The 11,400-nt window shown below is 41.1% G+C and overlaps 2 protein-coding genes across 4 annotated transcripts; both read right to left on the bottom strand.

The window, feature by feature from the left end:
* Nucleotides 1–1,657: 1,657 nt before the first annotated feature.
* Nucleotides 1,658–6,940, bottom strand: LOC136430940 (DDRGK domain-containing protein 1). 3 transcript variants are annotated; one of them, XM_066422040.1, is made up of 8 exons: nt 6,814–6,940; nt 6,059–6,199; nt 5,154–5,266; nt 4,615–4,716; nt 4,278–4,400; nt 3,728–3,766; nt 3,017–3,073; nt 1,658–2,660 (listed from the first exon to the last, which is right to left on the bottom strand). In XM_066422040.1, the coding sequence occupies exons 1-8, from the start codon at nt 6,908–6,910 to the stop codon at nt 2,436–2,438; spliced, it is 897 nt and encodes a 298-aa protein (XP_066278137.1). In that variant the 5' UTR covers nt 6,911–6,940; the 3' UTR covers nt 1,658–2,435. The 3 variants fall into 3 exon arrangements, with proteins under 3 accessions (XP_066278137.1, XP_066278136.1, XP_066278135.1); XM_066422039.1 differs by having other exon boundaries at nt 6,059–6,202; XM_066422038.1 differs by having other exon boundaries at nt 6,059–6,205.
* A 1,056-nt stretch (nt 6,941–7,996) lies between these two features.
* On the bottom strand, nt 7,997–11,225 carry LOC136430941 (probable leucine--tRNA ligase, mitochondrial). The gene has a single exon (XM_066422041.1). The coding sequence runs from the start codon at nt 11,118–11,120 to the stop codon at nt 8,430–8,432; it is 2,691 nt and encodes an 896-aa protein (XP_066278138.1). The 5' UTR covers nt 11,121–11,225; the 3' UTR covers nt 7,997–8,429.
* Between the last annotated feature and the right edge of the window lie 175 nt (nt 11,226–11,400).

Genomic DNA, 11,400 nt, shown 5'->3' on the forward strand with positions numbered 1-11,400 from the left:
GGGGCGGTCATGCTTGACTACCTGGCGTTGTGCCGTAAATTGAAATTTAGGCTACCCTGTTGTTGACATCACCTTGAGGCGTGAAGGTTGCAGTGTTTTATCGATTCTTTAAATATTGTTTTTACCCAGCATTATTGAGGTGTCATGAAGTGTTTAAAGTTTTGTGTTGAATCCTCAACTGTTGCTATCCAGCTGAGTTGTCAGCAGTGAACCGACTAAAGCCCGTCACACATAGACGAACATGACCTCCTTCTCCAGACCATGGTTGGGAGTTAGTCGTGAGCAAGTCATTTGTGGTTGGGAGTTGGTCGGATAGGACTACCAGTCTTTAAACGTCGTCTGCGCCAGCCGACTATGAATTTTGACTATGAATATTCTTCTTATATGCGACCAGAGAGAACTGGAGCCAGAATAGGCTTGATTAGGGGTGGATACCGGTTCGCTGGACCTGATTCGGACCTTTGTAACATCCAAGAACCGAGTCCAAAAAAACTGAAAGCCAAAAACCTGAGTCCAAAAAAAACTGAAGAAAGTACAAATATATTTTCTATTTTGTTTGATAAAAAGTGTTTTGAGTCTCCCCTTTGACAAAAAAGGCATTTAAAATAAGTGCAACATTCAAATATCAAACACTTGTTTATTTTGAAAGTCTTCTCACCAAGAAACTTTTATAGTTGTGCGTGACAGTATTAATTCTCTATGCTTAATATTGTTCCAATAAAACAAAACATCAACTGGACAGGATCAGGTCCAGGTTCAGGTCCGGACCTGAACCTAAATCTCTGGACCTAAACTTGGACTTGGACCTTATTAAGCCGAACCGGTATCCACCCCTAGGCGTGATTCCAGGCTAGTCCCAACCCAGTGTTGGGGAGCAGTCGGGGCAAAGTGGTGGGAAGGTCCTGAATGTGCGACAGGAGCATGTCCGACGTGATTTATGCGTTCTACACATGATTGTCATTTTATCGACGTTAAGATGACGCCTCTAAATCTCGCCCTTAGGAGATCATTCCTCATGATTAGTGCGGCCGTCAAACCGCCACCATCTCACCGCTTAACTGACCAGTTTATCACACTGATGCTATCGCTAGCCCGTCAAGTATTAATCCGCTTGACCTGGTTGCTTTAGCCCCTATCTCACTCAACCCGCGGCAAGTTGACGACCGGGCCATTTGACAGAGTGCTCAACGAATTTCAACGATGGAGAATGAATATTTTTAGTCATACTTGTACGTCTTGCATGATATTCTCATTATAAAGTCAAGGGTAACACAAATTCAGTTTAGGGCACAGCGAGGCCGCCAACGTGCCGCGGGCCCAGTGAGATAGGGGCTTTTAGTATAATACATTAATGTCTCTTATACCTCGGCAATCGTTCCCTTCTGGGGATTAAAACGTTAGGCATGAGACCTGAGTGTGTCCGCTGGTTAAATAAAGAAATGAAAATGAAATGAGTATAACATTTTTACGCCTTTTGTTTTGCCTAGTCGTTGGCTGTTAGATTTAACCAGTCTAAAAGGTCAGTTACGGAACTAAGGCTGTCATTGAGTCAAATTCGATTGTCAAATGTCCTATGTCAGCTCTTCTCAGTTTTACCTAGCTTTACCTAAATCAAGATCAGAAAAAACACATGATGCAAAACAGCCTGCAGCCAAGAAAGGAAGATACTACATGTATAGATAGTTACGGGCAATCAAAATGACAGATGTCTTTAGAGACTGTAAATTTTCAAAATGTTAGGTGAAGTGTGCATGAATGGTTTGTTAAGTTTGTTCTTAGATTTCCAGGTTAAACATCTTTCTTACGGTTTCTTGAATCAATACCAGTGGTAAACTCCATTTGCTACTGATATCCATATCAGATGTTAGGCTGTTGCATCAGCAAAATGCAAACACTGGAAAATTACCCCTATGTCTCTGGCTAAGGCTTATCTTTGATGAAAAATGGTTCCATGTGCAACTAATGGACACAACATACAGTAAACCAATTCATCCACAATGGCAGTTTACGTTGCCTATTGCATTGTATGCATGTGAGGACTTGGTCTATTGGACATCTTAGGATTTTGATGACACATGTACATGAACAAAGTGAAATAATTCCCATTCATGGCAACTTCTTTATAAAGGAGCTTCAGTATAATGTTAATCTTTGATTACATTTGTAACAAAATATGAACAGTATCAAGTCAAGTGATAACTGCAAGTTACAAGGCAACGTTTTTGTAAAGAAATGGATATACAGTAATTCACAGGAAAATAACATTAATGGTAAGCACTATCTTATCTCTTTCCATCTCGCATTATAATGGAGTCTACAGAGGACACCATCCATAAAACTTACTTGCTGTGGCCTTACAGTGAAACAACAAATAGTCAATTACAGATAAAGCTTAGCAGACGAATTGGTATTCCTATCGCTGTCCCCAGCTGAGCCTAACTTGACTGAGCCCTGATGACCTGCTCTGTGTCTGGGATGAGATTTATCAACTGGTTACTACTCTCCACCAGATCAGAGATGGACACTCGCCCCCTCTGTTTGATGAACTTGGCCACAGCCTGCAGCTCGTCCTGTGAGATGTAGATGAACTTGCCTCTGTCGTCGATCACTCCTGTCAGTCGGCCCTGCTCACGCAGTTCCTGTACGCGCTGGATGCAGTCCTGACGCAACGGAGTCACGTGTTTGTGTCAGAAATATTCTTGATGTAGTTTCCATGCAATATCATAGCAATACACATTTGTAGCATGAAAGTGTACACATGTAATAGTATGTTTGTAATTTGTATAGAATTTTGTTAGTTGTATCATTATGTGTTTGTATGATGATAAGGATTCTTTGAATGTATCATTTTACATTGGACACTGAATCCACACAAAAAATGTATCATGACATTGTTACTCTTGTTCTGCTCACATTACTGTGAGAAAGCTGAAATAAATAGATTTTTTTTTAAAAGGAAAATAGACAGCTGCACTGCCTGTTATCAATAATAATGTCGTAGATGTAACTTTATTACCTGTGTTCTCATGTTGAATTGTGCTGCCAGGTCCTCTAACAGCACCACCTTCACAGCCTGGGGAACAAACAATAGGGGTACATGTACATGAACAAATCATACAAGGGTGAGTCAGAAAGTAATACCATTGGTATCATAGCATTCATTTTTGTATGAAATGAGTTGAAAATGTAAATTTTATTTCAAAGGAACATATCTTCTTGAGACTGAATGATTTGTTTTTCAAATTTTTATGAGTGACTGAGTAGATTCCAAGATGACCACACCCTTGGAAGTTTGTCAGAAGATAAGTTCCCCTTGAGTCAGATTTGACACACTAACACAATTTACACCCTCTTACTGACTGAGTAGCTTCCAAAATAGATTCAACATCACAGCCATCCTATATTACTATCGTCATAGCTCATAGGGGATTAGAAAAACTATGTTCCAATAAGCTGCAAAGCAAGTTCTGATGTATCAGCAAACATTACTATGCTACATGTAGCAGCTGGAGATAACACATAATGAAATAATGAACCAACCATCCACAAGGCCTGCAGTTTTATCAGATTATGAATTACATGTACCAGGCTAGGGACTGAGAGATGAGGTCTGTAAATGTAGTTAAGTAGCAATTTTTATCATAAATCCCCAGACATAATGCAGAACTGACTCTTACAATGAGTATGACTCTCAATTACACATGTACATGTTAATCACTTTGCTCACCTTAATATGATCAATGAAGTCTTGCAAAAGATTTTCAGTCTGCAAAAATACATGGACATAATTTAGTTATACATGTACACAATATACACCATGGCATGGATTTCTGTGTGGGTGTCACTTAAAGTTAAAGATAATAAACCTTGACAATGTGTCCTATCTGCTGAAAAGACTGCATACCAGTGACATAATGTTATTACAATCATGGATTATAGGTAGGTGTAACGTTACCATGTCTCCCAAGTCACAGAGTTGCTCTGCATTGCCATCAAATCATCTACAACATTATACATGCTGTCTGTACATCTACAACAGTACACATGGCTGAACAATGTCTTTTGTTGACAGGTAAACAGAGGTCATGAAACATCTTCTACTTGACCTTAGATAACCACTGCAAACAAAAACTGTTTTGATAAGTGATTTAATTCAATCCTCTACAAACCTCTAAGGTCTACATGTAGTTCTTAGAATTCTGTGAATCAAATCCATATAATCACTGTAAACTGAACATGAAAGTTTAGACACGTGAGCAGAGGTACCATGTACTTACAGCATCTTCATCCAGAATCTCTTCATGTCCCTCCTCCTCCACCGTAAAGGATCCCTTCATCATCAGATACTCCTCATGCTCCCGAGCTGCTTGTTCTTCTTTAGCTTTCCTTTCCTCCTCAGCCTTAAAAAAGGTCCCAATTATTATTGCGAAATCTGAACTTAGCTTTTACTGCTAACAGGATGAAAAGAGAACGATCTTAGAAAAAACAGTCCTTGTAAAAAAGGACACAAGGCTGTCAACTACATGTACTACAAATACATATAACATACACATTCATCTTTATGAGATATAATTGTGTTTTAATGTTATGCAGTTCTTCTGCACATAAGCTCACCCTTCTCTCCTCTTCAAGCTTCTCCTCTTCTTCTTCCTGTTTCCTCTTTTCTTCCAGCGCCTTCTCCCGCTGTTTCCTGTCTTCTCGCTCCTGTTCTGCAGCCTGAAACAAATGACCAACATATTTGTCGTTTAATGACTCAACTCACCTCATTACAGTTTTTAAAGATTCAGGGCTGTCTCAAGTCCAGGCCCTTCCCTCCATCCCGGGACGGAAATTGGCTTGTTGGGACGGACAAAAATTTCACCCCAACAGTGAAAAAAATCTAAACTTCATGACTTTTGTAAGTTTTAAATGACAATTTCAACAACAGATATAAGTGGGATGGAAAACACTAAATAAATAAACAAATTGATTATTTACACATTTATATATCATTAACAAATTAATTAATTATTTGTTTAACAATAACAAAGAATTAACAGCTGGAGACAGCCCTAGTTTTAATTCACCCTTTCAATGTAACATCGTACAGTAATGAAGGATGGCACTTACCTTTGACTCGGTCAATTTGAAAATGGTTGAAATTATTCACTAACCTCTCTTGCTGCCTTCTTCTCTGCTTTCATCTCCAGTTTCTTCATTTTTTTAGCTCCGACTTTCATGCCCTCGGGAATGTCAATTTCTGGCTTGCCTTCATCTGAGTCACTATCTGCAAAGATAAAAAGACATACATTACAAGTGCTTTTTTTACATCACTAGTTTTTTTTAAGTCAAGTAAAACTCAAAAATGTTTGACCCCTGACCTCCCTCACGAAACAAGCGCAACAGCCGGCGGCCCTAGCTCCCCTAACTTACGGGTTTCGAGCGCTAAACGCATACAGAGCTGTATTCTTCCGCAAAATACCTTATCCCGGTTATAGCCGAGCCCAGCACACAAGGCATGTTTCTGTATCCCTGATAAAACCGGGACTGGCAGCTTAAGGGTGAACACCCAAAAATATACAAATGTGTTGTTTGCCATGATTATGTACGCCATAAATAGCAAGTTTTTGGATGAAAGGCTCTTCACTATAACAAATTACATACCACTTTTAGGTGCAATACACCAGCTTTGGTACAACCTGTATACGACTGGACTGTAAGGTTTGATCTACTCACACCCGGAACGAACCCTACTCTTATAGATAAAAGCTGTAGGATCTTTGACATGCTGAACCTCCTGAAGGTGTGGCTCTCCTCAAACAAGACTTCCGGCTTTGAATTCATATCCCATCTGAAAGGACGTCCCTAGCCAAATTCAAAGCTAGGTAGGTACTCAATTTCACCTAAGTCAAGTGAGGAAATAGGTGTAAAGTGCCTTTCCCAAGGGCATAATGTTGACACCTACTAGAGATCTGAACCTTTTGATTCTAAGTCAACAGCCCCAACCACAAGATCATAGACCTCCTTGCCACTTGTTTGTAATGACATTGTTGCAACTTTACATGCATGTGAACCTTACCCCCCTCACTGTCCTGTTGGTTCATGCGCCGCGCAGCCTGTAGTCTCTGCCGTGCACCCCTGACCCTGCGGGGGGCTCCGGCTGCTCTCTCCACATCCGTCCTTGGACGAGGGGCTCCACGGCGCTGACCTTCTTCATCAGCTGCTGCTGGTTAAGTAAGTAAGAAGGACACAGGGTTGCAAACAGCCGATAAACATACACTTGCAGAAATTATTTGATCATAACACAGTTGTGAATGCCATGCCAAATGATGGGGAAGTTTAGACAGCATTGTCATGATCAAATTTTATGGAAAGTGAAATTACAGTAGTATGAAAAAAGAAATACAACGATGCAATGTTTGTAACGTTACTTATACTTGTTTCTGTCGAAATTAATCACTAGTATAATTTTGTTGCTGTTGTTGTTTAATTTTGCTACCAAACAGATGTTTGTTGTTTTGAGCTCGAGACGATAATTTTGTCAATAGAGAATTAACGATATATTAAAGCAGTATCATTATTGTGTGGACATTCAGATTTAAAAAAATCTCTTCTCGGCATACTTCATTATTATCCAGTAAGGAAATGACGAAAGCACACTATAATATGTATATGTAACTTAGATTTGTAAATTTCAGTGATTGCATACGTGTTACGCAAGTTTCTATGCCCCCCTCCCTACCGTAAACATACAGTATGGCATCGATTATATACATATGTTCAGCCCGTGCATACACAAAATAATAAAAAAAGTCAACATCTATGCTATCTTACGTTCTTGTTCTTGTCCTCCTCTGAGTTTGACGGCCAGGAAAAGCAAAAGGGCGACGAAAACCGCCGCCACCGCGTACAAAACCGCCGGGTCCACCATGGCGACGATGACGATACTGTACCTCTCACACTGGGCTATGCCACTATCGCATGGGGGTGAAAAAAAAAGTTGCCCGAGGCAAGTACTCTCCAAGCAGAGGTTGAATGGGCAGATCGTCACCGTTTTATCAAATGCCGTCATTTTTTGTCGCTAGCAGAAAATGACGGCATATGATAAAACGGTGACGATCTGCCCATTCAACCTCTGCTTGGAGAGTACGAGGCAAGGGGGTTGTTTCATGTTACCAATACCATGTTTTTTTAAACCTCGAGGCACTTGGCAGGGTGATCCTGTCGATAACACACTTTTTTTGCACAATTATGTTCCTGTCAATAATGTTTTGCACTATTGACAGGATAATAAGAATATTTTGCACTATTGACAGGATGCTCTAACCATATTAAGGGCAAACACTCCAACTCCTTGGCCAGTTCACTAAATGGATGTACATGTATCCCAATTCAAAGGAATTCCTGCACTTCCTGTCACTAAGACTTTTTTGACACTATGTTCAATAGCCATGGCGAACTAGTTTGGTACAGTCAAGGAGGTTGGTACAGTGCTGCCCGAGTGAGGCATGATCATCTTTTGTTCCTACAATCAGATATGAGCACCAATCGCTGTTTAAGACAATAAAATTAGACATGTACACAAAATGTCAAAGCAAAAACTCTGATATACCTGATTTCATGTACATGTATGAATGAACATATAATGGACAAAGTATGTAGTTATGTTTCCAAGTGTTTAAAATAAAGAGAAGAAACTATAGGGTGATTAACATTAAATTAACAACAGTCCATAGTTTTGCTTGTTTTTACTTCTTAATGTTAGAATGTAGCATTTTTATTATTTCATGTTTTACATTTTGCATCCTCTAGACTATATGTGTGGTCATCTGTGCATTTAGCTCATCTGGGCAGGAATATGCAATAAAGACTTGTCATTATCATCAATGCCTGTTGTATAGCCATATGCGTACATCTAGCAAACATCAATATTTTGAGTAGTAGGTGAGGAAACTATTTGCTTTCCAGATCTTTAAGTTCTGTTATACAGTTTGAAAAAAATGACAATGAAACGACCTCACATAAACACATTATATTCTTCCAAAATTGTACACAATTCTCTCAAATTGGACACAGTACGTATCAATGCTCACTTACGTGTGGCTAAATTGATTTCGTATTCATAATAACAATCCTAACTTGTCAATCTAACATTTACAATAAAATAGAACAAAAAGTTCCCGATACATTTGTACATCTCATGTGAAAGAAGAATTTATGGGATGGGAAACAGTACTGGTATCAAGAATCCTTCTCTCATGTCTTATCAGTATGGCCTACACTGCACTACAGAACTAGCGGATATCCCATGTGAACTTCATGCTCTTTGACCTTTACAGAAAAACCTTATCTCAATGTTACTGAATGAAAATTCTCCCACCATCAATCACAGGTAAGATATAGGTTTTATCTGAATGAGTAGTGATGAATACGTGGTAACGTTAAAGCAATCAATCTACTAGGATATTGACTAAGTTTCCCTTTGGAGACAAAACAACCCTCTTTATCTGCAGATAACTCAAGTTCTTCTGTCCAATACTGCTCTCCTGTACCAATCTCTCTAAGGCTTTGGCATCAGTGGCTTCAGCCCTATCTACTTCTATTGTCCCCACTTTTCTGTTGTTGATCAGCACCTTGACAGTGACTGTGTTTGTCTCTTCTTCCTTTGTTGGCACAGGCCATGGTTGTTGGAGGGCTCCTTTGTTCCAGTCACAACTGACTGTTTTGTGTTGTACACTCTTTATGCCTTGCCACATTTCTGATGAGATGTGTGGAGCCAGAGGTGCCAACATGAGAACCAGACTACACAAAATCCTCTCAAACTCTGTACTGTGCCGAGCCACTGTGTCAGGCACCTTCCTGAGAATGCTAGTCAAGCCCATTAACCCAATGATTGCTGCATTGGGACTGAAGTCCTCATGTAAATGCCTGGTTATGTCTGTTATGAAGGCGTTTGATTTTGTTACCAACTGACTTTCCTTCTTGCCATCACTACTGCTCAGAGCCTCAGGATTGGGTGGAGAAGTGCCCCGCAGCTCTACGAATCGAGAAACGAGGCCCCAAACACGGCCCTGCCAGCGCAACACACCATTGATAGCTTGGATGTTCCAGTGGATGTCAATCTCCGGAGGTACCCCCTGGAGTATGAAGAGACGTACAGTGTCGATGCCGTACTGATCCAATAGCTCCTGTGGATCCACACCGTTGTGTTTTGACTTGCTCATCTTTTCAAACTCCACAATCAGTTTTTCACCTGTCTCCATCTCAACTGGCTCGGGACCAGATAGGTCAACCTCCTGAGGTGTCAGGTACTTACCGGTTGACTCTACTCTATAGCTGGGACCCTTTACAATGCCTTGAACAAGGAGTCTTTTGAATGGTTCCTTGTGTGACACAAGGCCCTGCTGATAGGCAAAGTGACTGAGGAACCTGGCATAGTATAAGTGCATAACAGCATGTTCTTTTCCCCCAATGTAGAGATCTACAGGCATCAGCTTGTCTGCAATTTCTATTCCCCATGGTGCCTCTGTGTTGTGTGTGTCACAGAACCTCAGGAAGTACCAGGCTGAGTCTACAAAAGTGTCCATAGTGTCTGTTTCCCGCATTCCTGGTCCTCCACACTTTGGACATGTGGTGTCAACCCATTCAGATGCATCAGCTAAGGGACGTCCACCCTTACCATTAAAGTTAGCAACTTTAGGAAGCTCTATGGGGAGATTGTCAAAAGGAACTGGCACCTCCTTGCAAGTGGGGCAATGAACAATTGGGATTGGGGTCCCCCAGAAACGCTGCCTTGATATAGGCCAGTCATGAAGGTTAGCGCTTGTCCAGTGACCACCACATCCCTTTTCTCTAGCAGTTCTTGTGATCTCTTCACGTGCCTCTTGCCTGTCCAGGTTAGAAAACTCAGCCGAATTTACGACTTGTGCTGATGCATCATTGGAATGTTTGATAACAAGTTCAAAGTCCAAGCCATGTTTCTCAGCAAAGGTCTTGTCAACCTCATTCAAACACGGTATCCCCATCTTGGCATCAATGTGGTCTTCAAACTCTGCTTCAGATGACACATAAACTGGGACAGGTTTGTTTGTGAAAGGGTGCACTGCTGACAAGGGAAGACGAACCACTCTGTGTTTTGTGATTTCTTCATTCCATTGGCTGAATGCCTGGGTTCCTTTAAGAAGGTGGTGATCAGGTGAGAGGAGGATGTGTGAAACACCATAGACAGCTTCTGGACTAGTGGTGAAAACTGGAAGTAGGCTATCTGAAGAGATGTCTTCTCCCTCTAGCTTGAAATCATAGTAGCATCCATTACACTCCCCCAGCCACCATGACTGCATCCCTTTCACATAATTTCCCCACTGAGTCAGCTCTTCAAGTCCCTTCAGAAGAGAATTGGAGAAATGAGTGATCCTGACGAACCACTGTTTCAAGTACTTCTTTTCAACTTTTGCTCCTGAACGCCATGACCTGCCGTTTTCATCCACCTGTTCATTGGCTAGCACAGTTTTGTCCACCGGATCCCAGTTCACCAGAGCTTCTTTACGATAACAGAGTCCAGATTCATACATCTTCAGGAACAGATGCTGTGTCCATCTGTAGTAGTTGGGGTCGCAGGTGCTGATTTCTCTTTCCCAGTCAAAACTGAGTGAGAGACTTTCGATCTGTTTCCTCATGTGCTCAATGTTGCTCTTTGTCCAAGCATCAGGATGTAACCCCCTCTCTATGGCCGCATTCTCTGCGGGAAGGCCAAACGCATCCCATCCCATGGGATGGAGAACCTGGTACCCATTCATCCTCTGGAAACGTGCAACTGTATCGCTTATCGTGTACACACGGACATGGCCCATATGCAGTCTCCCCGACGGGTAAGGGAACATTGGTAATACATAATACTTTGGTCCATCTGACTGAAACTTCTGGGTCTGTTTACTGTCCTTTAAGAGTTTCCCATACCAGTATTTCTCCACGGCTATCCGGGTTTCCTTGGAATAGTCTTTCTCCCACTGTCCAGTCACACTGTATATGCACCTTACCCATGTGTTACTAACACATGGTGCGGGTTTGCCTCCGCCTACCACAGGAAACAATCGAGCCTTGCTCCCCAGACAAGGCAGAAAGTTTGCACGAAAACCCAGCATCTCTATCGCTCACAGTCTGGACTTGAACGTGTTCAGAAATTTGTCAAAAACGCTTCTTGTTTGTCAAAAGTCCATGGGCCACCATTTGGCAATGGGGGCAGCCATGTTGGATGAGACGATGGACTAATAGGTAATTACGTAATATTCACATCAGAATAAACTTTTCTAAGATATTCCCATTGAAAAATAACATGATACCTAACATTATTAAGAAAATATCTTTACTAAAAAGTGAATATTATCGTAAATAATGCCTCAGTAAGAATTTATTTCCTGACGT

Source organism: Branchiostoma lanceolatum, chromosome 3, assembly GCF_035083965.1.
Source record: "Branchiostoma lanceolatum isolate klBraLanc5 chromosome 3, klBraLanc5.hap2, whole genome shotgun sequence".
Lineage (NCBI taxonomy): Eukaryota > Metazoa > Chordata > Leptocardii > Amphioxiformes > Branchiostomatidae > Branchiostoma > Branchiostoma lanceolatum.

Bases quoted from the DNA above. Each gene is read 5' to 3' on its own strand.
- LOC136430940 (XM_066422038.1), bottom strand. From the start codon at position 6,910: ATGGTGGACCCGGCGGTTTTGTACGCGGTGGCGGCGGTTTTCGTCGCC. The intron at 6,206-6,813 runs GTAAGATAGCAT...TTACTTAACCAG, and splicing joins AGGAGGACAAGAACAAGAAC to CAGCAGCTGATGAAGAAGGT. The intron at 4,401-4,614 runs GTGAGCTTATGT...ACCTTTTTTAAG, and splicing joins AGCTTGAAGAGGAGAGAAGG to GCTGAGGAGGAAAGGAAAGC.
- LOC136430941 (XM_066422041.1), bottom strand. From the start codon at position 11,120: ATGCTGGGTTTTCGTGCAAACTTTCTGCCTTGTCTGGGGAGCAAGGCT.